This window comes from Drosophila rhopaloa, unplaced genomic scaffold, assembly GCF_018152115.1.
Source record: "Drosophila rhopaloa isolate 14029-0021.01 unplaced genomic scaffold, ASM1815211v1 contig_163, whole genome shotgun sequence".
Classification (NCBI taxonomy): domain Eukaryota; kingdom Metazoa; phylum Arthropoda; class Insecta; order Diptera; family Drosophilidae; genus Drosophila; species Drosophila rhopaloa.
In genome coordinates this window covers 7,455,320-7,478,869 of record NW_025335043.1, presented here as the reverse complement: position 1 = coordinate 7,478,869, position 23,550 = coordinate 7,455,320, and the positions used below count along the sequence as shown (strand labels likewise).

The 23,550-nt window shown below is 45.6% G+C and overlaps 6 protein-coding genes across 18 annotated transcripts in view; 4 read left to right on the top strand and 2 right to left on the bottom strand.

The window, feature by feature from the left end:
* The first annotated feature begins 130 nt into the window (after nt 1-130).
* On the top strand, nt 131-10,196 carry LOC108042168 (laminin subunit gamma-1). 2 transcript variants are annotated; one of them, XM_017120319.2, is made up of 10 exons: nt 131-222; nt 2,152-2,526; nt 2,981-3,114; nt 3,176-3,303; nt 3,373-3,987; nt 4,842-5,253; nt 5,884-8,469; nt 8,540-8,876; nt 9,038-9,338; nt 9,407-10,196. In XM_017120319.2, the coding sequence occupies exons 2-10, from the start codon at nt 2,332-2,334 to the stop codon at nt 9,616-9,618; spliced, it is 4,920 nt and encodes a 1,639-aa protein (XP_016975808.1). In that variant the 5' UTR covers nt 131-222; nt 2,152-2,331; the 3' UTR covers nt 9,619-10,196. The 2 variants fall into 2 exon arrangements, with proteins under 2 accessions (XP_016975808.1, XP_016975809.1); XM_017120320.2 differs by having other exon boundaries at nt 212-229.
* LOC108042169 (odorant receptor 67b) lies at nt 9,925-11,978 on the bottom strand. Its single transcript, XM_017120321.2, has 10 exons — nt 11,842-11,978; nt 11,684-11,783; nt 11,488-11,626; nt 11,242-11,433; nt 11,076-11,180; nt 10,850-11,018; nt 10,694-10,799; nt 10,529-10,630; nt 10,317-10,472; nt 9,925-10,254 (listed from the first exon to the last, which is right to left on the bottom strand). Exons 1-10 carry the CDS (start codon nt 11,976-11,978, stop codon nt 10,198-10,200), a joined length of 1,263 nt encoding a protein of 420 aa, XP_016975810.2. The 3' UTR covers nt 9,925-10,197.
* An 816-nt stretch (nt 11,979-12,794) lies between these two features.
* On the top strand, nt 12,795-14,799 carry LOC108042161 (peptidyl-prolyl cis-trans isomerase D). Its single transcript, XM_017120312.2, has 4 exons — nt 12,795-12,981; nt 13,054-13,298; nt 13,756-14,076; nt 14,144-14,799. The coding sequence occupies exons 1-4, from the start codon at nt 12,900-12,902 to the stop codon at nt 14,645-14,647; spliced, it is 1,152 nt and encodes a 383-aa protein (XP_016975801.1). The 5' UTR covers nt 12,795-12,899; the 3' UTR covers nt 14,648-14,799.
* Nucleotides 14,788-23,550, bottom strand: part of LOC108042158 (protein furry) — a 54,784-nt gene continuing 46,021 nt past the window's right edge. For 3 of the 12 annotated variants that reach the window (XM_017120301.2, XM_017120308.2, XM_017120302.2), the window contains 8 exons: nt 19,347-20,931; nt 18,777-19,283; nt 17,698-18,324; nt 17,430-17,459; nt 15,954-16,910; nt 15,646-15,891; nt 15,220-15,586; nt 14,788-15,134 (listed from right to left, as the gene is read on the bottom strand). In XM_017120301.2, coding sequence (XP_016975790.2) covers nt 14,950-15,134; nt 15,220-15,586; nt 15,646-15,891; nt 15,954-16,910; nt 17,430-17,459; nt 17,698-18,324; nt 18,777-19,283; nt 19,347-20,931 — 4,504 coding nt within the window. In that variant the 3' untranslated portion in view covers nt 14,788-14,949. Of the gene's footprint in view, nt 15,135-15,219; nt 15,587-15,645; nt 15,892-15,953; nt 16,911-17,006; nt 17,055-17,429; nt 17,460-17,697; nt 18,325-18,776; nt 19,284-19,346; nt 20,932-23,550 lie in introns of all 12 variants that reach the window. The other 9 variants (XM_017120298.2, XM_017120306.2, XM_017120300.2 and 6 more) reach the window with 4 other exon arrangements.
* LOC108042167 (serine protease 1-like) lies at nt 21,245-22,146 on the top strand. The gene has a single exon (XM_017120318.2). The coding sequence runs from the start codon at nt 21,251-21,253 to the stop codon at nt 22,025-22,027; it is 777 nt and encodes a 258-aa protein (XP_016975807.2). The 5' UTR covers nt 21,245-21,250; the 3' UTR covers nt 22,028-22,146.
* Nucleotides 22,291-23,310, top strand: LOC108042165 (serine protease 1-like). Its single transcript, XM_017120315.2, has one exon. It carries the CDS (start codon nt 22,427-22,429, stop codon nt 23,201-23,203), a length of 777 nt encoding a protein of 258 aa, XP_016975804.1. The 5' UTR covers nt 22,291-22,426; the 3' UTR covers nt 23,204-23,310.

Genomic DNA, 23,550 nt, shown 5'->3' with positions numbered 1-23,550 from the left:
TCCCAGCTCCCAGTCACAAACACTCCAACCAGATCCGTCTGCTCCTCTCTCACAAGTGCAGATACAATATACTATAGGGAACCAAAACCCAAAGCAGCAGATACAGATACTGAGCGCAGAGTTTCACTCAACGAGCGATCGGATGGATCGGCTGGTTCGCATTCCTCGAGAGTCAGTTGAGCATTGGACGTCCTCGTTAGCGGTTGTCTTCTGAGCGGCGAAGTAAGTGGTGCGGTGCCACTAGATCCAGTGGAAACCACTCTAGTGTGGTGCAGCGGAGTCTCAAGTTTTTCTCGGGTCACCTTTTATTTTTCTGTTTTTCGACTTGTTGTTAACCAGGCGGAAAGCAAAGACTGTTTATCCGTGAGGTTCTTGCCTTCGAGGTGCCGATACAATTACACGAAAGCCCCGCGGCAACACAATCCACTGGGATTTAAAAACGCGAATCAGCAGAAATGCAACAGGGCAGAAAAGTGTGCACACAACACTTGTGTGTGTTCGGAAAAGTGCCAGTCCTATGAATAATAGTAGGGAATATTTTGGAAATCACCGCAAAAGTGCCATGTGTTACAGACCCCGTTGCAGCGGAAAATGTATCTACCATATAAATAGCCGATAAATAAACGAAAATAACGCAGTTGCTGCGCCCTGTGTGCATCTATAAGATACAACGAAACGGAGTTCGTAAAAGTATCTGAGTGACTTTTGAGTGCTTTCCTGCGATTTCCCTCTACCTGCTGTGTGTGTGAGTGTGCGTGCGGCTGAAACAGTGGATAAAAACAAACCGAGCAATAAAGATACAGGCCAAAAGGTGCAAACAAAAACGCATTTCAGCCCAAGAAAATAAATACGAACTCGGCACAGAGCTGTAGTCTTTATATATAGAGTGTGATATCAGCTAGTTCATAGCCCCAAATTCTTATCGCCAAGGAACTCGTGTTCAACGGGCGCGTATCTCGCCGCGGCTCAAGACCCATATTGCCTGGCGTATGGGATTCTCAAATCTGAATGGAGCGGATGTTCGTTCCGCCGACCATATAGTTATAGTTAGTATGTGTCTCCAGTCCAGGGTGTGTAGTACAGTATCAGTGTCTTGGCTGTGTCTTGGCCTCCGATGAACTCTGCGCAAAGGGTTCAACTGCCAGTCGGACAGCCTGACAACAGATTTCGTTCAGTCGGTGCTGATAGAAAAGGAAATAAATGAAATATACATATAAATAGAATTTATATGAAAGCAATAAATAGACGAAGAAATCTCGGTTGTGAATTGTGTGTGTGTCTATACAGATAATAATAATGAAACCCTGATCCGGACTGTGATTTCGAGCATATAATACATTTGGAATAGAACGAGCGCCGCTTCTAGGAATTCAAATTATGAATGAGATACATCTGTATATGATGTTTCCTTCCCTAAATATAATTCCAGAGGAGTATTTATTTCCCTTTCAGCTGAATGGGGTCTCAAGTTCCGCATCTCACCCACGAGAACTGGAATTTTCCTGTATTAAAGTTTTCTCTCGTATTGCATTCTTTTTCAGAGGATGTGATATCATCTTCGGGCAAAAACACTGTACAAATATTTGCTTATTAGTGCCTCTGCTTAACTGAATTCATAGAAAAAAGGCACACAAGATCTGCAAGCCTAAATTAATCTAACCTTGCAATTAGTGCAGTGTAGACTATGACTTAGAATCCCTCATTATTAAAAGACAGCCGCCGCCGTAATTGTTGCAGCTCAAAATCGAGAATGAGAATGAGTAGGGGAGTAGATGAAATCATCGCATAGAATTACTTCAGGTCCCCGAATAGCAAATACACATGGTGGGCAGTACAACCACATATACTTAACTCTACTGCCGCTGGAACTCATGCTCGAGAGTTTATTTATGTCTCTGCTCACGGCTGCTTGTTGTTTGAAATTTTCATTTGCAGTTTTGCCTTTCGAGTTTTCGTTTTGTTTACCCGAAAAGCAAATGAACTCATTGCCGGCCTGGGACCGGCCAGTAAAGTTTATTTTTCGACTGATTTGGTTGGCGAACTAATTAAAAATCGGCCCCGGAACATGGTCTTCCTCGCCGCCGCAATATGTGCCACACATGTTTCTGGGTTTGGTATCTAAACTGATTCATAATTTCATGCATTTTCCAGCATCTGAAGTCGCTCAGGCACCACCAATAGGAAAGATTTCGTAATGAATTGCAGAGAGCGACAGTAGACGAAGGAATCTTGAAGAAAACCCACCCAGAAAACGATATAGTTTTAGAACTTGTCCACAATCCTAGTGACAACACCCACCTGTAGCCAAAAAGCCGCCCAACGAAAATCACAATGAAACCCAGCCGGTGGAGCCTCAATGGCTCCTCCATCGCTCGACTGCTGCTGATCGGTGTCCTGGTCGCCAGCTGTCCCACCATTATCCTGGGCGTCCAGCGGGCACCCATCAACTCCGCCGGAGGACACGAACTGCGCACAACCACCTTTTTGCCGGCCCTGGAGTGCTACGATCAGTATGGAAGACCGCAGGTAAGGGGGCATCCGGAGCTCAATTCGCTTTGTTTGTCCACAAAACAATTGAAGAGAATTTAAATATTAGCGGTTGGGCACTCAGCTTTTGGGTTGGGTCAATTCGAGTGAGAGATGCGAACTAATTGAGCAATAAAGCGACAGTTTGGGGGAATAGAAATAACTAGGGGGACTTTTGAACCTTTATTATGTTGTCAAAATAATAATAACAATATTTAAGTATTCGCTTTTTGATGTTAATATACCATATCTGCTTCTTTAAATTATAATTTTTATTTAAATTTTTTTAAGTTTATAAAACACATAATAATCTATATATAACAAAAAAATTATATTAAAAAGTCAATGAAATTTAATAAACAAAGCTTAGATGTTATTATTAAATTTCGATTTCATGGTTAAACGTGGGATACAGAAAACATCTAATAATTTAAAAACTTTAATTCATCTTTAGAAATGTCTGCCTGAGTTCGTCAATGCTGCCTATGAACTTCCTTTCGAGGTAACGAATACTTGTGGTGAGCATAACATCACCCAATTCTGCATACAAACCATGAACACAAACCATAAAAACTGCGACTTGTGCAAGTGAGTTAAATACCTTAAGAAACTTATTTTTATGGTTAACAATATGGTATACCTGTTTAAGATACGGCGATCATCATCCTGCCTACCTGACGGACTTACACGATCCCGACAGGGTCACCTATTGGCAGTCGGAGACCATGCACGAGGGCATCCAGCAACCGAACTACATGAATCTGACTTTGCACCTGGGTAAGTTCAAATAAAGACGAATAAATTTTTTAGAATATGTCTGAAATATATATGTATTTATTACTTCAGGAAAATCCTTCGACATAACGTACGTGCGCATTCTGTTCCGCTCGCCGCGTCCCGAATCCTTTACGATATCCAAGAGGACATCGGAGAACGGACCTTGGATTCCGTACCAGTACTACAGTGCCATCTGCCGGGACACCTACTTCATGCCCGATTCCCGACCCATTCGCAAGGGTGAGAGTGAGGCCCAGGCCTTCTGCACCAGCGAGTTCAGTGACATCTCGCCACTGAGGGACGGAGTGATTGCCTTCTCCACGCTGGAGGGTCGTCCCAGTGGCACCAACTTTGAGCGCAGCGAGGAGCTGCAGGACTGGGTCACGGCCACGGACATCCGCATTACCCTGGACCGCCTGAACACCTTCGGCGATGAAGTCTTCGGGGATGAGATGGTGCTGAAGTCGTACTTCTATGCCATCAGTGACATTTCCGTGGGCGCCCGTTGCAGGTGCAATGGGCATGCCAGCAAGTGTATTCCGAGCCCGGGACCGAATGGTGAGAGGAAGCTGGTCTGCGAGTGTCGCCACAACACCGATGGAACAGACTGCGAACGCTGCCTGCCGCTCTACAACGATCAAAAATGGAAGAGGTCTCTCTCAACGGAAGTCAACGAGTGCAAAGGTAGGTGCAATCTAATTCTATTATCAAAAATATTTTTAAATTTTGGGAATATTTTTCACGTTAAGCCTGCGATTTGTTTATAAATTGTTTTTGGAACGTCACCTATAGATAACCTACCAATTTATGATCATAGATTTTTGCTTGCTTGCATTTAATAGGAAAATAGTAAATAATTAAGAAAATTTAATGAAATATTATATTTATAAATTTATACTGAGTTTTAATTTCACTTAAATACCTATTTTGATGCTTTCTTAATTATTTTCTATGAGAAGAATTAGCATTTAAAATTATTAATAAGATCACGTTTAATAAGTTTTTAAGTGCAAGCTATTTTACGTTTATAGAACAAACTAGTGTGTTATAAAGTAAAGTTTTTCAAAAATTCGTATGCAAAGGGAAAAGATAAGACAAAACGTTAATATGTACTTAAAATATAGTGCTTATCCCAAATCTGACATATTATTTTCGACTTTTAATACAATTGGCAACGTTTGCCAAACTTGTTGTTCATAATTACAATTACCTTAAGATGTAAGTAAGAGAGATGTTCAGGTTTTCAATCAGCTGGTGACAGTGTCCAGTCTAGAGTTTCCATATAAGGTCAGACCACTTTGCCGTTAGAGGCAGCACCAGTTGAGAGGAGTCCAGTCGGAGCATCAGTCATGTTTGTGCCTTGCTTGCCTGCGGTTTTCCTTCTACTACTGGCCTTTGTCCAGGGCTGGTCGAATGACTACAGTCTGGAAACCAATCTCATAGGGCCAGGAGTCCCGAATTGGTATCGCATAAACTGTATAAATAGTGTGGGGGAAAGACTAAAGAGAATCCCACTGAAATTCACTCTCTTTTCACAGCCTGCAACTGCAATAATTTGGCCGACAAGTGCTTCTTCGACGCGGAACTGTTCAACCTGACGGGTCATGGAGGTCATTGCTTGGACTGCAGGGAGAATCGCGATGGTCCCAACTGCGAACGCTGCAAGGAAAACTTCTATATGCGCGAAGATGCCCATTGTGTCAACTGCGGCTGCGATCCCGTGGGCTCCAGATCGCTGCAGTGCAACAGCCATGGCAAGTGTCAGTGCAAGCCGGGAGTCACCGGCGACAAGTGCGACCGCTGCGACAACAACTTCTTCCAGTTCGGACCCCTCGGATGCCAGCCCTGCGGATGCGACGCACGTGGATCCCATCAGAACACCCCCGCCTGCGATCCCGAATCCGGAATCTGTTACTGCAAGGAGAACGTCGAGGGCAGGCGCTGCAATGAGTGAGTATTTTAATCTTAAGGGGTATACACATTATAGTGCATTTTAAATTGAATGGGAGAGACTACTATAAAAGATAAATACATAAATTATTCTAAAGCTTAGGTCACTCAGCCTAGCATTTTTTACAAATCGCTATTTACAAAACGTTTTAATAGCTAATATTTTTTTACACTTTTACTTAATGACAGTACTTATACAAGTTTAGTAGTTTTGCTTTATAAAACTGGTTTTAAGCCCCTAACTTCAAACACTTAAAAAGCCTTGCACATAAATTACACATAAAAGCTAAATAAAATAGTCTGATTTTCCACGAAAAAATTTATTTATTTTTATTGAACCATAGATTGCTCTTTTTTTATAATAGTACAATATCTTTAGATTTCAGTTAAACAAAATGTCTGCATTCCACCTGCTTGTTTCAAGTTTTTGCAATCAAAATTATACTTTACAATTTTACTTGCTATTCAAAATTAGTGGTCTGCGAACTTAAGATAAAATTTATAATTTGAGGAATTTCAAATGAAAAGCATATTAAAGAAAAAAAAAACTTAAGAAATTTCAAACAATAATTATTTGAAGTATTTGAAACCACATGAAAACCACTTTAATCTCCCATCTTTCCTTAATAGATGCAAGCCGGGCTTCTTCACCTTGGACCAAAACAATCGCTTTGGCTGCACACCATGTTTCTGCTATGGCCACACCTCCGAGTGCCAGAGTGCACCGGGCTACTCCATCGTCTCGGTGACCTCCAACTTCAATAAGTTCAAGGAGCGCTGGACGGCCGCTGATCTGAACCAGCGCGAGGTCGACATTAAGTACAACCAGTACAGTCGCAGCATAGGAACCACCGCCCAGGGCAATGAGCACGTGTACTTCCAGGCACCGGATCGATTCCTCGGTGATCAGCGCGCCTCCTACAACAGGGATCTGAAGTTCAAGCTGCAACTGGTTGGTCAGGTGGCCAATACGGGAGTCAGCGATGTGATCTTGGAGGGCGCCGGCAGCCGCATCTCGCTGCCCATCTTCGCCCAGGGCAATGGAATACCCGATCAGGGAGTGAAGGAGTACACCTTCCGGCTGCACGAGCACCACGATTACCAGTGGCAACCCAGCCAGACGGCTCGCGGTTTCCTCTCGATCCTGTCCAACCTGACGGCAATTAAGATTAGGGCCACCTACTCGGTGCAGGGTGAGGCCATCCTGGACGATGTGGAGCTGCAGACGGCGCATCGCGGAGCCGCCGGCCATCCGGCCACCTGGATCGAACAGTGCACCTGTCCGGAGGGCTACCTGGGCCAGTTCTGTGAGTCCTGTGCCCCGGGCTATCGGCACAAGCCCGCCCACGGAGGACCCTTCATGAACTGCATCCCCTGCGATTGTCACGGACACGCGGACATTTGTGACTCGGAGACGGGCAGGTGCATCTGCCAGCACAACACCTACGGAGATAACTGCGATCAGTGCGCCAAGGGATTCTACGGCAATGCTCTAGGCGGCACTCCCAACGACTGCAAGCGGTGTCCCTGTCCCAACGATGGCGCCTGCCTGCAGATCAACGAGGACACGGTCATATGCACGGAGTGTCCAAAGGGCTATTTCGGTGCCCGTTGCGAGCAGTGTAGCGATGGCTTCTTCGGAGATCCCACTGGACTCCTGGGCCCCGTGCAAACCTGCAAGAGTTGCGATTGCAATGGCAATGTGGATCCCAATGCGGTGGGCAATTGCAACAGGACGACGGGCGAGTGCCTGAAGTGCATCCACAATACGGCCGGTGAGCACTGCGATCAGTGTTTGTCGGGACACTTTGGCGATCCCCTGGCCCTGCCCCATGGACACTGTGATCGCTGCAGTTGCTTTGAGGCTGGCACGGAGCAGGATGCGCACAGCATCACGCGTTGCGACCAGGTCACCGGCCAGTGTCAGTGCAAGCCGAATGTGATTGGCCGGGATTGTGGCGAGTGCCAGCCCGGGTACTTCAACATCCGATCGGGCAATGGATGCGAGAACTGCCTCTGCGATCCGGTGGGCAGCTACAACTCCACCTGCGAGCGGTACTCCGGCCAGTGCCACTGCCGACCCGGCGTCGTGGGTCAGCGGTGCGACCAGTGCGCCAACTACTACTACGGCTTCTCCGGCGAGGGATGCAAGCAGTGCGAGTGCGACGAGAGCGGCTCCAAGGGATTCCAGTGCGACCAGAATGGCCAGTGTCCCTGCAACGACAATGTCGAAGGACGTCGTTGCGATCGCTGCAAGGAGAACAAGTACGACCGGCATCGGGGTTGCATCGACTGCCCGGATTGCTACAATCTCGTCCAGGATGCTGCCGATCTGCATCGCGCCAAGTTGGCCAATCTCAGTCAAACCCTGGACGAGATCGCCCGCACCCCAGTCACCAATGACGAGGAGTTCGAGGCCAAGCTGCGGGCGGTTCAGGAGAAGGTGGCCGTTCTGGCCCAGGATGCTCAGGATAACTCCGGTGAAGGTGGTCAGACCTATGCCGAGGTGATCGATGATCTGCACAAGCACCTGGACACCGTAAGGGAGCACCTGCAGAGTGCGGATAAGTACCAGTTGGATGCCAATGCCGAGATCGAGAAGGCGCGCCAGAACTACACTGTTCTGGACGAGATCACCGAGAAGGCGAAGAAGGAACTGCAGGATGCACTCGATCTCCTGAACGATGAGGGAGCCCAGGCTTTGGCTCGAGCCAAGGAGAAGTCCGCTGAGTTTGGCCAGCAGTCCGAGCAGATCTCAGACATCTCGCGGGAGGCACGAGCCCTGGCCGACCGACTCGAGTCGGAGGCTCAGTTCGATCTGAAGAACGCCAAGGATGCCATGGATGCCGTGGAGAAGGCCCACCAGCTGGCCAAGAGTGCCATCGATCTGCAGCAGAAGATCAGCACTGAGCTGCGTTCCGAGGTGGGTCTGGAGCTGAACAGTGTAAAGCAATCCCTGGCCACAGTGGTCAAGTCCTCCAAGAAGGCTCTGACCAAGGCCAACGAGGTGTATGAGACCGCCTTGACCCTATTGAATGAGGTGAACCGTCAGACCCAACCAGACATCGATATTAATCAACTGAAGAAGGAAGCAGTGGCGGCCAACGAGCGGGCGGATAAGCTGCTCAATCAGATCAATGAATTGTCCAACAGCAATGGCGAGCTCTTTGCGAACTTCGAATCGGAGCACGAACTTACGGAAACGTTGCTCGAGAGGTGGGTTCACCTGGGTTTCTTCTTGTAAAATGCTTATTAACTTATCTACTTATAAACTCCTTTAAAACAGAGCTGATAAGCAGCAGCAGGAGGACATTGAGCTGCTGCAGCGGGCCAAGGCCGCCCACGATAAGGCCACCAAGGCGGTGGAGCAGGGCGATAACACACTGAAGGAGGCAAACGAAACCTACAAAAAGCTGGCCGGATTCCAGTCCGATGTGCAGCGCTCTTCGGAGAGTGCTGCCCAGGCCCTGCAGACTGTGCCCAACATCGAGAAGGAGATCCAGAATGCGGAGACCCTGATCAGTCAGGCGGAGGAGGCTCTGGATGGGGCAAATAAGAACGCCAACGAAGCCAAGAAGAACGCCCAGGAGGCGCAGTTGAAGTACGCTGAACAGGCCTCGAAGGTAAGTCATTAGTTAAATTCTTTTCCGATTAAGATACTCCCAGGAAATTTTTACTTCCTTATTGGTTAAAAAGTATATAACATCAAGAATAGAGAGTTTTGGGGTATTTTCTACAGTGGCACTCGACTAAAGCGTACCTTCTTTCCTTAATTTCTTAACAGGATGCCGAACTAATCCGCCGCAAGGCCAATGAGACCAAGGTGGCTGCCCGAAATCTGCGGGAAGAGGCCGACCAGCTTAATCACAGGGTAAAGGTCACCGAGATCGACATCATCAATCTGGAGGAGAACTCGACCAAAGACGACAACCTGGTGGACGATGCCAAGCGGAAGGTGGGTCAGGCCAAGGCCGATACCCAGGAGGCCCAGAAGCAGATTGAGAAGGCCAATACCGAACTGACGTCCATCAAGGAAGAGCTGGAAAATTTAAAGGACATCAACACAGCCGATTTGGAAAAATTGGGTAGGTCCTAGAATTTATACTAACTTAATAGCGAGTCCTATTCATACAATATTCAATTTAAATCACAGAGAATCGGTTGGCCATTGTGGAGGATGAGATCAATAATGTGAATCTCACGGGACGCATTGAAAAGTATAGGGAGCAACGCCTGATTCAAAAGAATCTGATCGACAAGTACGACGCCGAGCTGAAGGAACTCACCGAGGAGGTGAAAAATATTGGCCTTATATCCAATGTTCTGCCCGACAATTGCTTCAGTCGCAATCGCCTGGAACCGTAGAGTTCCACCAGCCCACTCCCAATAACAACTACTTCAATTAACACTAAGTTCGAGGACGAGGATCAGAACGAGACGAACAAATCAGATTTACGATATAGAACGTAGCCGTTGAATGAAATTATGTAATTTTAGTGCCTTAGCCGAAATATTCTGTTTAGTGACCAGAGAAGGTTCCGAAAAAGAGATCAACTGAGCCAAGTTAAGCTTTAACGCATCATCGTTCGCATACCATATGCCATATGCAAAAATGATACAAAGGGTTCCTGATGCCCCAAGCCCACATTGAGAATAAACTGCCAACTGTGCTTCACCAGTTTCAAGCCAGCCACGGACTGTATTATATGTTAAAGAACCACTAAAGCAAAACACTTTCCAATCCGATAATCCAATCGCATTTTTCTATCTCTGCCGTAGCTCCACCTAAAATCTATTCTAAACACCTATATATTAACATAATTGTCATCTACGTTTAATGTGCCAATACAATTACCATGTATCTTTGTGTATAAGTCGCTTAAAGAGTTTTTCTTCAAAATATAACTTTTCCAACGTTGTAATTTTTTATAAGCCAACTTTAATCTATTTGTTGTTCATGTTTCGCAGTAGCAGAAAGAAATTGGCGCTCAGTCGGAACACCTAAAAGTGGGTTAACGAATATTTGTTTAAATATTTAATCATAATATTTTTAAACATTTCACCTGCACCAGGAATTTGTGGGAGAGACTTGTAAATCCGCCCACGCTCAAAACAAAAGTTCGTCGTGTGAAAAGCAACATCATTTTGATCATAAACTTGAATTCCTTGGACTCATTATACCATTTACAGTTGTACCAATCATAGAACAGCAGTTCACTCTGGAATGGTATATTTTCTAAGAATAACAATTTAATGTGATATCCAAAGATCTCACCTGCGACTCCACTTTTTGTGCGCTCACGTTGTACAAGGTGATCTCCAAAGCTATGGTCACAAAGTACACCATAATCATACCCATCCACACCCAACCAACTTCCTAGCAATATAATATAAGTATGAATCTGATCAATTTATTATAAAGCTAATTAAATAAGCCTACCAACACTGTGCTGATTTTGTAAAGCAGCATGCAGATCAAGATACTGCTTACGCAGCACTGAACAAGAATAATGTATTTAAAGAGATTTTCTATTTGGTAATGATGGCTAAAAAAAAAAGCAGTTAAAAAGATAGTATATTACGAGTAGCCAATTACCTTGAGATGCGAGCAAAGAGTCTAACGCAACATCTAAGATATTTTACTCTCTGGTCCTTGGGAACCAGCTTATCGGAGGTTGAATTCTGAACCAGAAACCCTAAAACTTGTATAAGACCAGACTCATATCTAGTGAGCACCACAAAAAGGCTGTTAAAACCAAACACGGCTACCAGAGAAATATCTTAAATTAATTGCGAATTAATGAACCAAAATAAGAACCTACCGAAAAAGCACCAAAGAGGACCAGATTGCAGTAGAAAGAAGCGAATCACATAGGAAGGAAATTCATACTTTCCCAGTTGCACATAAGGAACAATTGCTGGGTAAGCTGAAATAAGGTTAACTCAGCGAAAAAGGAAAATCAAAACTATATCCCATAATATACTTACTCAGAGTCATTTCACAGGTATCCTTAATGATATAGCAGTCGAAGATGTATTGGAAATAGGGTCTCATTGTGTAGTACAACACAGGCATGCAGACGATCTTGTAGAAGAACATCACCTGTCGATCGATGATCAGCCAGTTGTTGAGCAATATTAAGCTCAATGAGTTTAGTAGCTCCTTTTTTTTGGGCAACTCTGCAAAAGGTTTTTATGAAAAATTAATACTTACTAAAGAGTGTGCAACCTTACCCAAGTCAAAGAGTCCCAGTGACTTAAGGACCTGTCCTGCCTCCGTTGAAAACACCAACTGGGAACAGGATTCCACCTTACTCTGAAAGTGAAACATTTTAACCACACCAACACTCAGTTGAAAGGTGAGTAAAACTGCCTGAAAAGAAAGAAAAAGTTAATGTACTATATATTCTAAACAAAAACCGATGCATACCTCAACGTAGGTCTCAAAGGAGATCATGTAGTGTTCCTTAATGAAAGCCACAAGGCTGTAGATGATACTCAAGTTAATTATCAATACGGCAATACGTGTTCTAGACCAGAAGAAGATAAATTACTAAATAAATCCGAACATAATAAAGTATTGCTTACAATCGACAGTATTTCGAGCTGCGCTTTCTGGGTGCAATATTAACCCCCAGAGCATAGGCACTGTACTCCACCCAAAAAAGTCCCAATTTGGGCAGCTTGTCGATGCGTTCGAGCTCCTGATCTAGTAGGTCCTGCATTCCTTATAGTTTATTCCAAGACTGTTTGAAGAAAAGGGTTATCCTACGCTTTTATGGCATTCGCAATGGCTTTTGGGACTCAATTAGTGGCCCAAATTACATGGTTCCTTTAGAATAATTTGCTATATGTCCTGGTTATTGTGCAACTCGATGGAGGACACAAATAATTATCAAAATTGGTTGGGCGTGTCTCAAAAGCATTAAAAATTTAGAACTCATCGAAGGTGTATAGGTACAAAGCCCACAAGGAAGCCTAATAATGAAATTAAGTCAGATTTGTAGGAACGAGTGACAACAATAACAGGAATAGGAAGGCATCACCTTGACTTGTCTATTTAAAAAGCCTGTGCTTACAGAAACTTTAAAGTATCTTAAACATCTACCGCTTTGACAATCAGTACTGACAAAAAAATGCAACATTTTGTTCAGTTTGAAAATTAAATATTCGCCAATTTAAACTTAATCGAATAAAGACATAATCAAAGAACCTTTGTTGAAACATTTGTTCACTTTTTGCCTTATTTATACTCATGACTTTATTTGTCTTCATAACGAAATGGAATAGAAAAATTAAATGAACATTTACAGAATTTTCTTAAAGATTAAATTATATGTAAAAGAAAAGCATTTAATCAAGTCAAAAACCCTTCTTATTGGAATAAATTGACTTTTTATAACATTTTACCGTTATTTTAATTTTCTACATTTCTGTGTAAAATCGTAATCTACAGCAAGAGCGATTGGGCAATAGCTTAGACAACAACCTGTCAGCTGCAGGTGTTTTGATATTTACCACCCACAGCCACACCACAAAAATAAGGTAAACAATTTTATTTGCAAGAAATCGGGTGATAATTCGGAGCTCTAGTTGGCGGGCATTGATAAGTCACATAACTCAAAGCCCGCCCGAAAGGGGCAAAAATGGAAGAACGCAAGCTGCTCCGACCTGTGAAGGCTACGAATCCACTGGTTTTTCTGGAAATTTCCATTGGCAAGGAGGATGGTAAGCAAACTGGACCGAGATTGAGGCCATTGCCATACCAACCTGTTAAATCGTCTATAAAATCTCACGCAGCGGGTCGCATGATAATTGAACTGCGCAAGGATGTTGTGCCGAAGACAGCGGAAAATTTCCGTGCCCTCTGCACGGGTGAGCGAGGTGTGGGCACCTTGGGCAAACCACTCCACTACAAGGGCACTCGATTCCACAAAATCAAACGAGTCTTCGCCGTCCAGAGCGGAGATGTTGTCAAGAACGATGGAACCAGCGGCGAGAGCATCTACGGTCCAGTATTCGAGGACGAGAACTTTGAACTAACAGTAGGTCCTTTTACAAAGAAGATTGAAGATCACTTTAAAAGGAGTTTTGGTTCCGAAAAGACTTTGGATAGATAGCAACGGCTGTTGAGGTCCCGTTTAGATATATATATATATATCAAAAGTATGATATTGTTAGGGGTATATATAAATTATATATATAATTACTTTAAAAGCTGTTCAAGCTGTTATATATATATATAATTTATATATACCCCTAACAATATCATACTCTTGAACAGCTTTTTAAGTAATTGTTTGTCATATTTGATTGCTTGTTATAGAGATGTATCTCTAGATTAAAGATAATTTATAAATGTATCTTTTGATACGATAGACATATTTACAACCCCGTAGTAGGGTGGTTAAACTACCTTTTGCAGTGACTAAAAATCGTTAAAAATAACCCCATACGAATATATATTTTACACCCATGATATAACTGATAAATCTCCCCCAGCACAACGATGAGGGCGTGGTCAGCATGGCCAACTACGGCAAGCCCAACTCCACCAACTCACAGTTTTTTATCTCGGCCGTGGGCTGCGAGAATCTAAATGGAATAAACGTTGTCGTAGGTCGTGTTCTACGCGGCCTGGGTATAATAGCAGAAATGGAACAAAACTGCAATGACGAGGGCGATCCCACGACGGAGATAGTGATACGGGACTGTGGGGAGGTGGCCCCGGGCGAGGATTGGGGTATGGAGTGCAATGACGAGACTGCTGACAAGCTGCCGGCCTACCCGCAAGACTGGACGCGCAAGTTCGACAAGTTCACAGTAAGTCAAGATAACCATCACCATTATTAAATGCATTGTTGACCCAATTTTACTACCCCTATTAAAGGCAGATGCGGCGGTGGAGCTGCTAACGGGCATTCGCCAATCGGGCAATCACTTTTATCAGCTAGGCCGCTATCATTTAGCGCGAGCCAAGTATCGCAAGGCCAATCGCTACTATCACTACCTTAGCAAACAGTTTGGCTGGCAGCAGCTGAACCCGTTTAAAAAGCACCTTGTCGACACAGATCTACTCAAGATCGATGGATTCTCGGTGGTGAACAATATAAATTCAGCCGCCGTGGACCTGAAATTGGGTAACTATGTGAGTGCCAGAAACGATTGCACTGAGGCCATTCGTCTGGATCCCAGCTGCAGCAAGGCTTTCTATCGACGCGGTCAGGCCCAGCGTGGTTTGCGCAACTACGAGGAGGCCATAAACGACCTTAAGCGAGCCCACAATCTCCTACCGGAGAACAAGCAGATCCTGAATGAATTGAACAGCACCAAACAGCTCCTGGCCCAGTACAACCGACAGCAACGAAATGCACTTAAAAATCTATTTGCCTAGCTGGCAGCCAGTCACCATTTTCTTGGATCGTTTTAAATCGTTTTAAGTTGAATGGCTTCTTTGAATGTAAATATTAATTAATAAATGTTGTTGTTTTACCAACAGTCAGTGGTTTACCACAAGAAAGGTAAAATGATAAATTTTTAAATTGAGCTTATTGTGCTGTAATTGATAAATATATTTGGATCATACCTAACACTCATTCGTTTGCACACAATAATAATGATCCCTTAGCTTAGATACTACAAGATTACTTATAAAAGGGAGCTTAAATCTGCGATTAACTTAGTCTACAGATTACTTTAAAGATTTGTCACAATGTCCTGTTCGCTACGATGCAAATTTCCCGAAACACTGCCAGCCGAATAGCTTTTCATGCTGATCTCCATGTTAGTCAATGCGCTGGATACGTGATATAAATTTTCCGAGAGAATCGCATAAATCTCGAACAGCTCCGAGTCGGATTTGGATACTATGAAGGCCTCTGCTGTAGAAGTAGAAATTGTTAGTTTGGTGTGTACTTGCGTTTCCTAACTATTCTAAAGAAAATTAGTTTTTTCTTAAGGACAAACCTGTGCGATCCTTCATAATGCCATGCGCGTAAGCGTTTAGTATCACGGACATCTCATCGCACTTCTGGCCATTGTCCAGGCCGCTATAGCAAAAGATGGTCAGGTTTTGGTCACCGCTGGCGTTCAGCGTCGAAATTCGTCGATACTGACGCACATGGGCTATGGCGCTGGGCCATCGCTGCAGATCGATGTGTTCGGTGAGAGCGGCCTCAAACTCCTCGTGCGTCATCGGCAAGCCAGGAGAAGGCGTTGGGGTATGCTCTCCCTCCGTTGAGGTGGAGGACTCCAAGCAGTCCAGTTCGGCCTCGCTGGTGTAGCGCTCCAGGGCATCGCGAACCAGGGCATAGAGATCGGATATGTCATGCATCTTCAAATAATCAATTAGATTAGGACTCAAACTAATTTTAAATTAAACGGTTCACTCACGTCTTCGTTGATACGGAAATGATTCACCACATTCGAGGATATCTTGTGATTGGATTCGATGAGCAGCAACAGTTGGAACATCAGCTTGTAAAGGGAGCGGCCCAGATCCAGAACCACCTCAGTGGAGGCTGGATCGAAGGGCATGTAGGCAATGCTGGAGGAGGTGGGCAACTCCAGACCAGAAGCAGCAACATCCGCCTCATTGAAGAGCGACAGTTTACAGCTGGTCTTCACTGCATCCAGGCACTAGAAATAAAACAATTTATTCAAACAAATGTATCAGATTGTATGATGTTGATTTACTGTACCTCCAAAACTTGATCCTTTCGGTCGAAAAAGGTCTCCAGATGCTCCTGCACCTCCAAAACATTGAAGCGCAGCGTCTCAAAGAGCTTGGGAGTAGTTGTCTGCAGTTCGCTGCACCAAACCTGGGGAGGATCCGCCCGAGAACTCAGCAGATCCGTGAAGAGGGAGATCCTATTCCCTAGCTGTGAGCCAATACCGGTGAAGAACTTCTTCGCTTCCTTGGAAATGTTGATGGTCTTGAAAGTGAGCTCTTTGACCAGCCTATATAGCTGCTGCAGTAGTTCCGAGGTGTGGGCCGAGGGTTGATTGACCAACATGGCCTGCAGCTGACGACGCCAGTTCTCCTCCGCTTCATCGCGAATGGCGGCAAATCGAATGATGCCGGGTAAATGTGGCGAGGCATTGCAGGGTGTGAGGTCACCCAAATCTCCAGCACTGGATCCACTGGTATCGCTTCGCGACACCGAGTTGCGACGCCTTCGTTCCCGCAGACTTAGCGAAGTGGGAGGCACTACACTGTATCCAGACTTCAAGAACGACTGGCGGTGATCCTCATCCAAAGGCGACTCGGATTCAGCCTCCTCATCCGAAGAATCGTCGGGAATCTGTCGTTTTCTCTTGCTCAAAATAGGAGTCTTGTCGCTGAAGCTGTCCTCCAGCGCGGATGAGTGACCCCCCTTGATGGAGCCACCAATGCCACTGCCACAATTCAAACGGTCCTCATCGCCTTCAAAAAGCTGATGACGTCGCACGCCCCAATTAAAGTTGTCCGTGGACTCGCCGGCAATACTGTCCTCGTACTCCAGAAAGTCAAAGTCCTTGAAGACGGTGAAATCGGGCTGCCCATCGTCGCGTCTTGAACCGCTGCTTAGATCTCCCTGAGGACCCGAGGTCTCTTCCGTAGAAGAAGCGGCCGAGGACTGACGCTCCATCAGATCCGAAGATTGGCTGAAGATCACCTATGGGTACACGTTAAAGGATTAGTTAAATTTACAAGATAAAGACATAACACATTCAGATGATTAATATAGAAGAGTAATAGAGATAAAGCTTACGCTTTGTCTGGTCGCAATCGATCCGGTTAGTAGTGACGTGCTCAACGACTAAATGTGTTCAGATAAAGAGTATAAACGAAAAGTACAGATTGAAACAAAACATTCAACATGCAAACGGAACAAAGGAATAGGAAAGCAAATGGCGGTATCTTTGTGTGACTGGAATGTGAAGCCAACTAAAAATGATGATCAATGATCATAATAATCTTAATATCAAAAAGAACTTGACATCAACATATCAAATATCTTATTTAATATTTCATTTCAATTTGTTGAACATTGATAACAAAATAAAAGAACATTTTAGATCTGTAAATATCAAGTTCAAAATTATTACATTTTTGTCTGTAAAGCTACTACATGCTAGAACCTAAATCACACAAAAGCAAAACTAGACGCGGCACATAGAAACGTGTCCTTTACCTTTGAGCAAATTGAGTTTATGAAATCGTCCTAGACATGTTTCGATTTTGGTATCGGATTGATTGGTTAATGATGATAATGCGTGTTAGTTTTTGGTTTGGTATTGGATTTGGTATTGGTATTTGGTATTGTTTACATGAAAGAAAAAGAGTTAGAGGTAAATAATTGCAAAAATGCATGAGAAGAGGAGAGCTCTAGGGGAGCCTAAGGCATGCACCTGGCTATGTACAAGCGGCCGGCTGAGGGGATCTTGGTGGGCATCACTTACCGATGGCGATTTGGGCAGACCAACACGCTGCCCGCAGGTGGTCAGCAGATTGACCAGGCACTCACGCACACGACACTGCGACATCCAGGGTCGTTTCCATCCACTCAGTGGCACCGTGTCAGCCGGCGAGAGGCTGGCACTCCGTCGCGGCGAGTTCGGTGTTCCGACCACACTGCTCCCAGCTCCGATGGCGTGCTGCTGCTGTTGGTGCTGGGCAGCTGCTGCGGCTGCCATGGCCGCCACATTGGTGTGGGCTCGCTGCTGCTGCAGCTGGGTATTGGACTGCTGTTGCACAGAACTGGGCGCCACCGTAACTGTGGTGGCATTCGTGAGAGTGGAATTCAACGAGGAATTGCCGGTGGTGGAGACGGCACCGGCGGCCACAGGCTCCTCCGTTTTCAGCAGGATACGACGACCGATCAGAGGCGTTTGGGAAACGTCAAAGGTGAACTCCATGGTGCGACCGGCCAGTTCCTTTTTACAGAACATATCCGAGTCCGGATATGCGCCATAGAAAGAGAACGATAAGCCGGCGCTGCTGCCGTCGCTAGGCGGTACCACCTGTAGGGAGGAGCTCCTGGTCACGATCAGCTTCAGGATCTTCAGCGAGTCCTTCCAGTTCACCGTCTAGAAGCACCGAAAACAAATGAATTAATAAAATCTTCAAATAAGTTAAATATTTCAATGCCTAGCTTTTATACGATAATCAAATTGTATCCATTTACTTTTGATTACCATAAATATTGCGATAAATAAAAGTAATGATTAGAACATGTCTTTCTTTTAATGATACATTTTATACCCTACCAACAATAATCAAAATTGGGACGCGGACGAATATTCAGATTAGATTTTAACCAATAAAAGAAAGCAATAAATTAATTGTTTTTTGTTTATTAAAATGATTTTATTACTTTAGTCATTCTGTTTTTATTTTCCTTATCATTTGTTCGGCAGAAATACGACATAATAATCGCTACTGAATTAAAGTTTCAACCAGATAGCTTTATTTGTCTAGACGATTTTAGACGACTTTGCGAAATGGAAAACCCGATGTTAATTATTTATTTTCAACTTACATCAAGATACTTTCCAATGGCCCTCAGCAAATCTGCATTGATGGTCTGAGCCTGCGGCGCTGACAAATCCACGTAATGCAGCATGCAGTGGATCACATTTAACACGGGCACCTGAACCTGCTGCGGTCCCTTCTCCAAGACCTCGATGAGGAACGCCACCATATGGAGGCCCATGTGCGCATAGGTGTCATGGAGATATTTGACCACGCACTTGGTCCACTGGAACGACTCCTTGCAAAAAGTCTTTCGGCTGTAGAGCGTCATCACGGTGCCTAGGTTTTCTAGCTTTGCACCCAGTTCCGTGGACACTTGGGCAATGTTCTCAGCACTGCGAATGCATATCTCGTTGGCGTCCTCATAGTGCAACAACATGTAGGGCAGAAGGGCGATGACGTTCATGGGGAAGGCGCAGCTCTGAGTGGGATCACAAACAGGCAGGGTCAGCAAAGGGGCAAACTGGGAGAGAAGGGTTATAGTTGGTTCATAGGTGGCACTGTGGGTGCAGCCCTAAAGAAAGAGAAGAAAGAAACATTGATGTCTAGATATCTTATTTGAATGTCAGTAACTTACCTTCAGGAGCAGTGCATGCACACCCGGATAGGCCGTCCACTTCAACTGCTGCTGCAACTTCTCAACCTTGTCCCGTGCATCTGGGCGATCCAAAGGCAGACGGTGCAAAACCCTGGTCAGCAGACGAAGCGCCAACATAAACTCGTGCTCGTAGTCAGATTCTAGCAGGGAAACGGAAAGCCAGAAGAGCTGTGCCAATATGGTCATCTTGTCGTCCTGCGTGGCCGTATCACCCAGCATTTTTAGGCTCTGGGCGCTGCGGGAACGGGATAAAGCTGATCCAGCTCCAACGCCACCGCCACCCACACCAAACTTGCAGACGACGCTGCGCTCCAAGTCGATTCCTGAGGATCGGTTTCTCAGCTCCACCTGCTTGTCACAGGGTGAGTTGTTGGCCTTCCGACCGCAGTAAGATACCGAGTAACTAGTGCTCCTTCCATGGCTGGGTATCGAATAGTTCGAGGATTGCGGTGTCATGCCAGATGGTGATTTCTTTCCGGGAAGAATGGAGTTCGGACCTCCGTCCTTATTGTTCAGATTTGGTGTGCTCTTGAATATATCCTTCATCACGTCCAGGGGTCGGAAATCCGAGTCCAAGCTATCCACAGCCGCCTCTAGAGTGAGCAGCAGTTCCGTAACATATCCTTGCATGTCCTCACCCTGCTCCGCCACCGTTTCCACCAATCTGGAGAGTATATCCGACAGCATCCTTGAGTTGATGGGCACATTCAAGGCCCGGAAGATCTGCAGACAGCGTCCTGCATAATGGCGCGATGAGCAGGATAATCCCAATTGAAGAGCAGTCTGTGCCCAGCGCTCAGCGATCCGAGCCTGGGGATAACTATCCGCAAACACCTTGACCATGTGTTTGAGGAAGCAACTCAGTTGCTCGGCAGATTTTACGGCCCACACTTTGGCCGTGATATCCTCGTAGTTCCACAGTGGCTGGCAAGTGTCCTGGGCGAGGAACTTTAGCAGGCTCTTGATCACATGAGCAATGGGCATACTGGGACCTGGCTGTGGAGGAGCATGCTCATCGGGGTGAATCATCGGCACCTCCGAGTTCTCCGAGTTATTCGGGTTTATTTGCAGGGCAGCAGGAGTGGCTGTCAAGCCAGGAGGCGTGGTACTCTGCCCGTTCTGGGATCCCGACTGCACTTGATTCTGCGGCGTTTGCGATAGATTCTGCTGATGCGCCGCTATGATCGTCGAGCTGGAGAGATTGTGTTGCAGGGCATAGGCCGCTGCCTGGGGACTCACATGCAGCAGATAGCTGTCGAACTGCTGGTGCAGCTCCGTGAAATTATTATCAATCACCGGCAGAGCAGGAACCGTGATTCCCAGATCCAGTTTACTGGTCTCGCTGTTCAGCAGGATGCGTGCCACCGTCAGGTGATCGTTGTGCTCCGCCAGCACAATCAGCAGATTGACGCACAGCTGCTTGCAGTGCTCCCGCACAATGATGCGCGTGTGGTCCAGTCCCAGGAACAGGATGTGGAGCATCAGCGGCAGGTGCAGGGTCCAGTCCATGCCCGGAATTCCGTCCACCACAATGTCCGTGAGCAGCATCACGGCCACGTTGCATCTGCAGGGGAATGGAAAATGCATTATTATTTATAAATCTCATTAAAGAAAGTATTAATTTTTTAAGGGTTTTATTTATTTTTAAACTTTTTATTCAAGTAGATTTGGAAAATTAAAATTAGCTGATAAAGCAATATTTTAATTCTTTGTTAATTGCCCAACAAGCAACAATATCGGTGCTGATATGGGCTTTATAAAGTGTGGAAAGCACAGATAACTCTCCCCCGTTGGGAAATGAATTACCCCAGCTGTCAATTCGTTTGCCAATCATTTCATCTATAAAAGCGCGAAACCAAACCGATAAAAATTTAATTTCCAACATGACAATGAAGCTTGTACTATTGATATTGTTTGTGGCCACAGCCTGTGCTCGCACGAGTTCCAATCGCACGGCAATCCATCCTGATGGTCCCCAAGAAAGGATTGTAAACGGTTATCCGGCCTACGAGGGAAAGGCGCCTTACGCCGTGGGTCTCCGGTTGAACAACGGAGCCGTGGGCGCAGGGTCCGTTATTGGCAACACCTGGGTTTTGACCGCCGCCCACTGCTTGACCACCGACTCCCTGACCATCCACTACGGCTCAAATCGGCCTTGGAACGGTCAGGTTCAGCACACAGTTAATAAGGATAACTTTTTCCGGCACCCCGGATTTGGAAACAGTGCTGGTCATGACATCGGGCTGATTCGCACCCCCCACGTGGACTTCTCCAACTTGATCAACAAGATCGCGCTGCCCAACTTCAGCCAGCAGGGCGAGCGCTTCGAGAACTGGTGGTGTGTGGCCTGTGGCTGGGGAGGAATGGCCAATGGCGAACTGGCCGACTGGCTGCAGTGCATGGACATACAGGTCATTAGCAACGGAGAATGCGGCAAGTCCTACGGATCGGTGGCCTCCACGGATATGTGCACCCGGGCCATCGATGGAAAATCCACGTGTGGTGGCGACTCCGGCGGAGCACTGGTCACACACGATAACCCCATTCAGGTGGGAGTGATTGCCTTTGGTTCCGCCGGTTGCAAGAGCTTGCCCTCTGGCTACACCCGCGTATCCGATCACTTGGAGTGGATCAAGGAAACGTCAGGAATCGCCTACTAATAACTTAAAGGAACTACCAAAGCCAAATTGTAATCAAATCTGTTTAACAACTATTTATTTAGATTAATCATTCAATTATAATTATTCTTGTGTAAATATATATATGTTATTACCAACAAGACGGCCAATCCGGAGACTCCGCTTATATATATTCTTGGTATCCACGAGATGTTTACACTTGACAAATAGCAAAATGATTCAGTATATAGCAAACAATATACTATTGACAACTCACTTGACTTTAATTCCTTAGCGAGAATATACACTGTTATTCTTACCTTTTTTTATTGACCTAAGAGACACCCGCAAGAAAATCTGAGTTAAAATGAATTACCCCAGCTGTCAATCATTTCATCTATAAAAACGCGAAACCAAACCGATACAAATTTAATTTCCAACATGACAATGAAGCTTGTACTATTGATATTGTGTGTGGCTACAGCCTGTGCTCGTTCGAGTTCCAATCGCACGGCACTCCATCCTGATGGTACCCAAGAAAGGATTGTGAACGGATATGCGGCCAGCGAGGGAAAGGCTCCTTACGCCGTGGGTCTCCGCTTGAACAATGGAGCCGTGGGCGCAGGGTCCGTTATTGGCAACACCTGGGTTCTGACCGCCGCCCACTGCTTGACCACCGACTCCCTGACCATCCACTACGGCTCAAATCGGCCGTGGAACGGTCAGGTTCAGCACACAGTTAATAAGGATAACTTTTTCCGGCACCCCGGATTTGGAAACAGCGCTGGTCATGACATCGGGCTGATTCGCACCCCCCACGTGGACTTCTCCAACCTGATCAACAAGATCGCGCTGCCCAACTTCAGCCAGCAGGGCGAGCGCTTCGAGAACTGGTGGTGCGTGGCCTGTGGCTGGGGAGGAATGGCCAATGGCGAACTGGCCGACTGGCTGCAGTGCATGGACATACAGGTCATTAGCAACGGAGAATGCGGCAAGTCCTATAGATCGGTGGCCTCCACGAATATGTGCACCCGGGCCATCGATGGAAAATCCACGTGTGGTGGCGACTCCGGCGGAGCACTGGTCACACACGATAACCCCATTCAGGTGGGAGTGATTGCCTTTGGTTCCGTCGGTTGCAAGAGCTTGCCCTCTGGCTACACCCGCGTCTCCGATCACTTGGAGTGGATCAAGGAAACGTCAGGAATCGCCTACTAATAACTTACAGGAACTACCAAAGCCAAATTCTTATTAAATTGTAACAACTATATATTTTGATTAATCATTCAATTATAATTATTCTTGTGTAAATATATATATGTTATTAACAACAAGACGGTCAATCCGGAGACTCCGCTTATATATATTCTTGGTATCCACGAGATGTTTATACTTGACAAATAGCAAAATGATTCAGTATATAGCAAACAATATACTATTGACAACTCACCTGACTTCGCTTTTTAATGACCTAAGAGACACCCGCAAGAAAATCTGAGTTGATAACGGGACTCATTAAGTTTCGAGAGCACTGATAATTCTTTAGAGTTGGGAAACTAATTACC

Coding starts and splice junctions, on each gene's coding strand:
- LOC108042168 (XM_017120319.2), top strand. CDS start 2,332: ATGAAACCCAGCCGGTGGAGCCTCAATGGCTCCTCCATCGCTCGACTG. Junction 3,988..4,841: donor GGAAGTCAACGAGTGCAAAG/GTAGGTGCAATC, acceptor CTCTTTTCACAG/CCTGCAACTGCAATAATTTG. Junction 9,339..9,406: donor AGCCGATTTGGAAAAATTGG/GTAGGTCCTAGA, acceptor TTTAAATCACAG/AGAATCGGTTGGCCATTGTG.
- LOC108042169 (XM_017120321.2), bottom strand. CDS start 11,978: ATGCAGGACCTACTAGATCAGGAGCTCGAACGCATCGACAAGCTGCCC. Junction 11,784..11,841: donor AGCTCGAAATACTGTCGATT/GTAAGCAATACT, acceptor CTTCTGGTCTAG/AACACGTATTGCCGTATTGA. Junction 11,627..11,683: donor CCTTTGAGACCTACGTTGAG/GTATGCATCGGT, acceptor CTTTCTTTTCAG/GCAGTTTTACTCACCTTTCA.
- LOC108042161 (XM_017120312.2), top strand. CDS start 12,900: ATGGAAGAACGCAAGCTGCTCCGACCTGTGAAGGCTACGAATCCACTG. Junction 12,982..13,053: donor TTCCATTGGCAAGGAGGATG/GTAAGCAAACTG, acceptor AATCTCACGCAG/CGGGTCGCATGATAATTGAA. Junction 13,299..13,755: donor ACGAGAACTTTGAACTAACA/GTAGGTCCTTTT, acceptor AATCTCCCCCAG/CACAACGATGAGGGCGTGGT.
- LOC108042167 (XM_017120318.2), top strand. CDS start 21,251: ATGACAATGAAGCTTGTACTATTGATATTGTTTGTGGCCACAGCCTGT.
- LOC108042165 (XM_017120315.2), top strand. CDS start 22,427: ATGACAATGAAGCTTGTACTATTGATATTGTGTGTGGCTACAGCCTGT.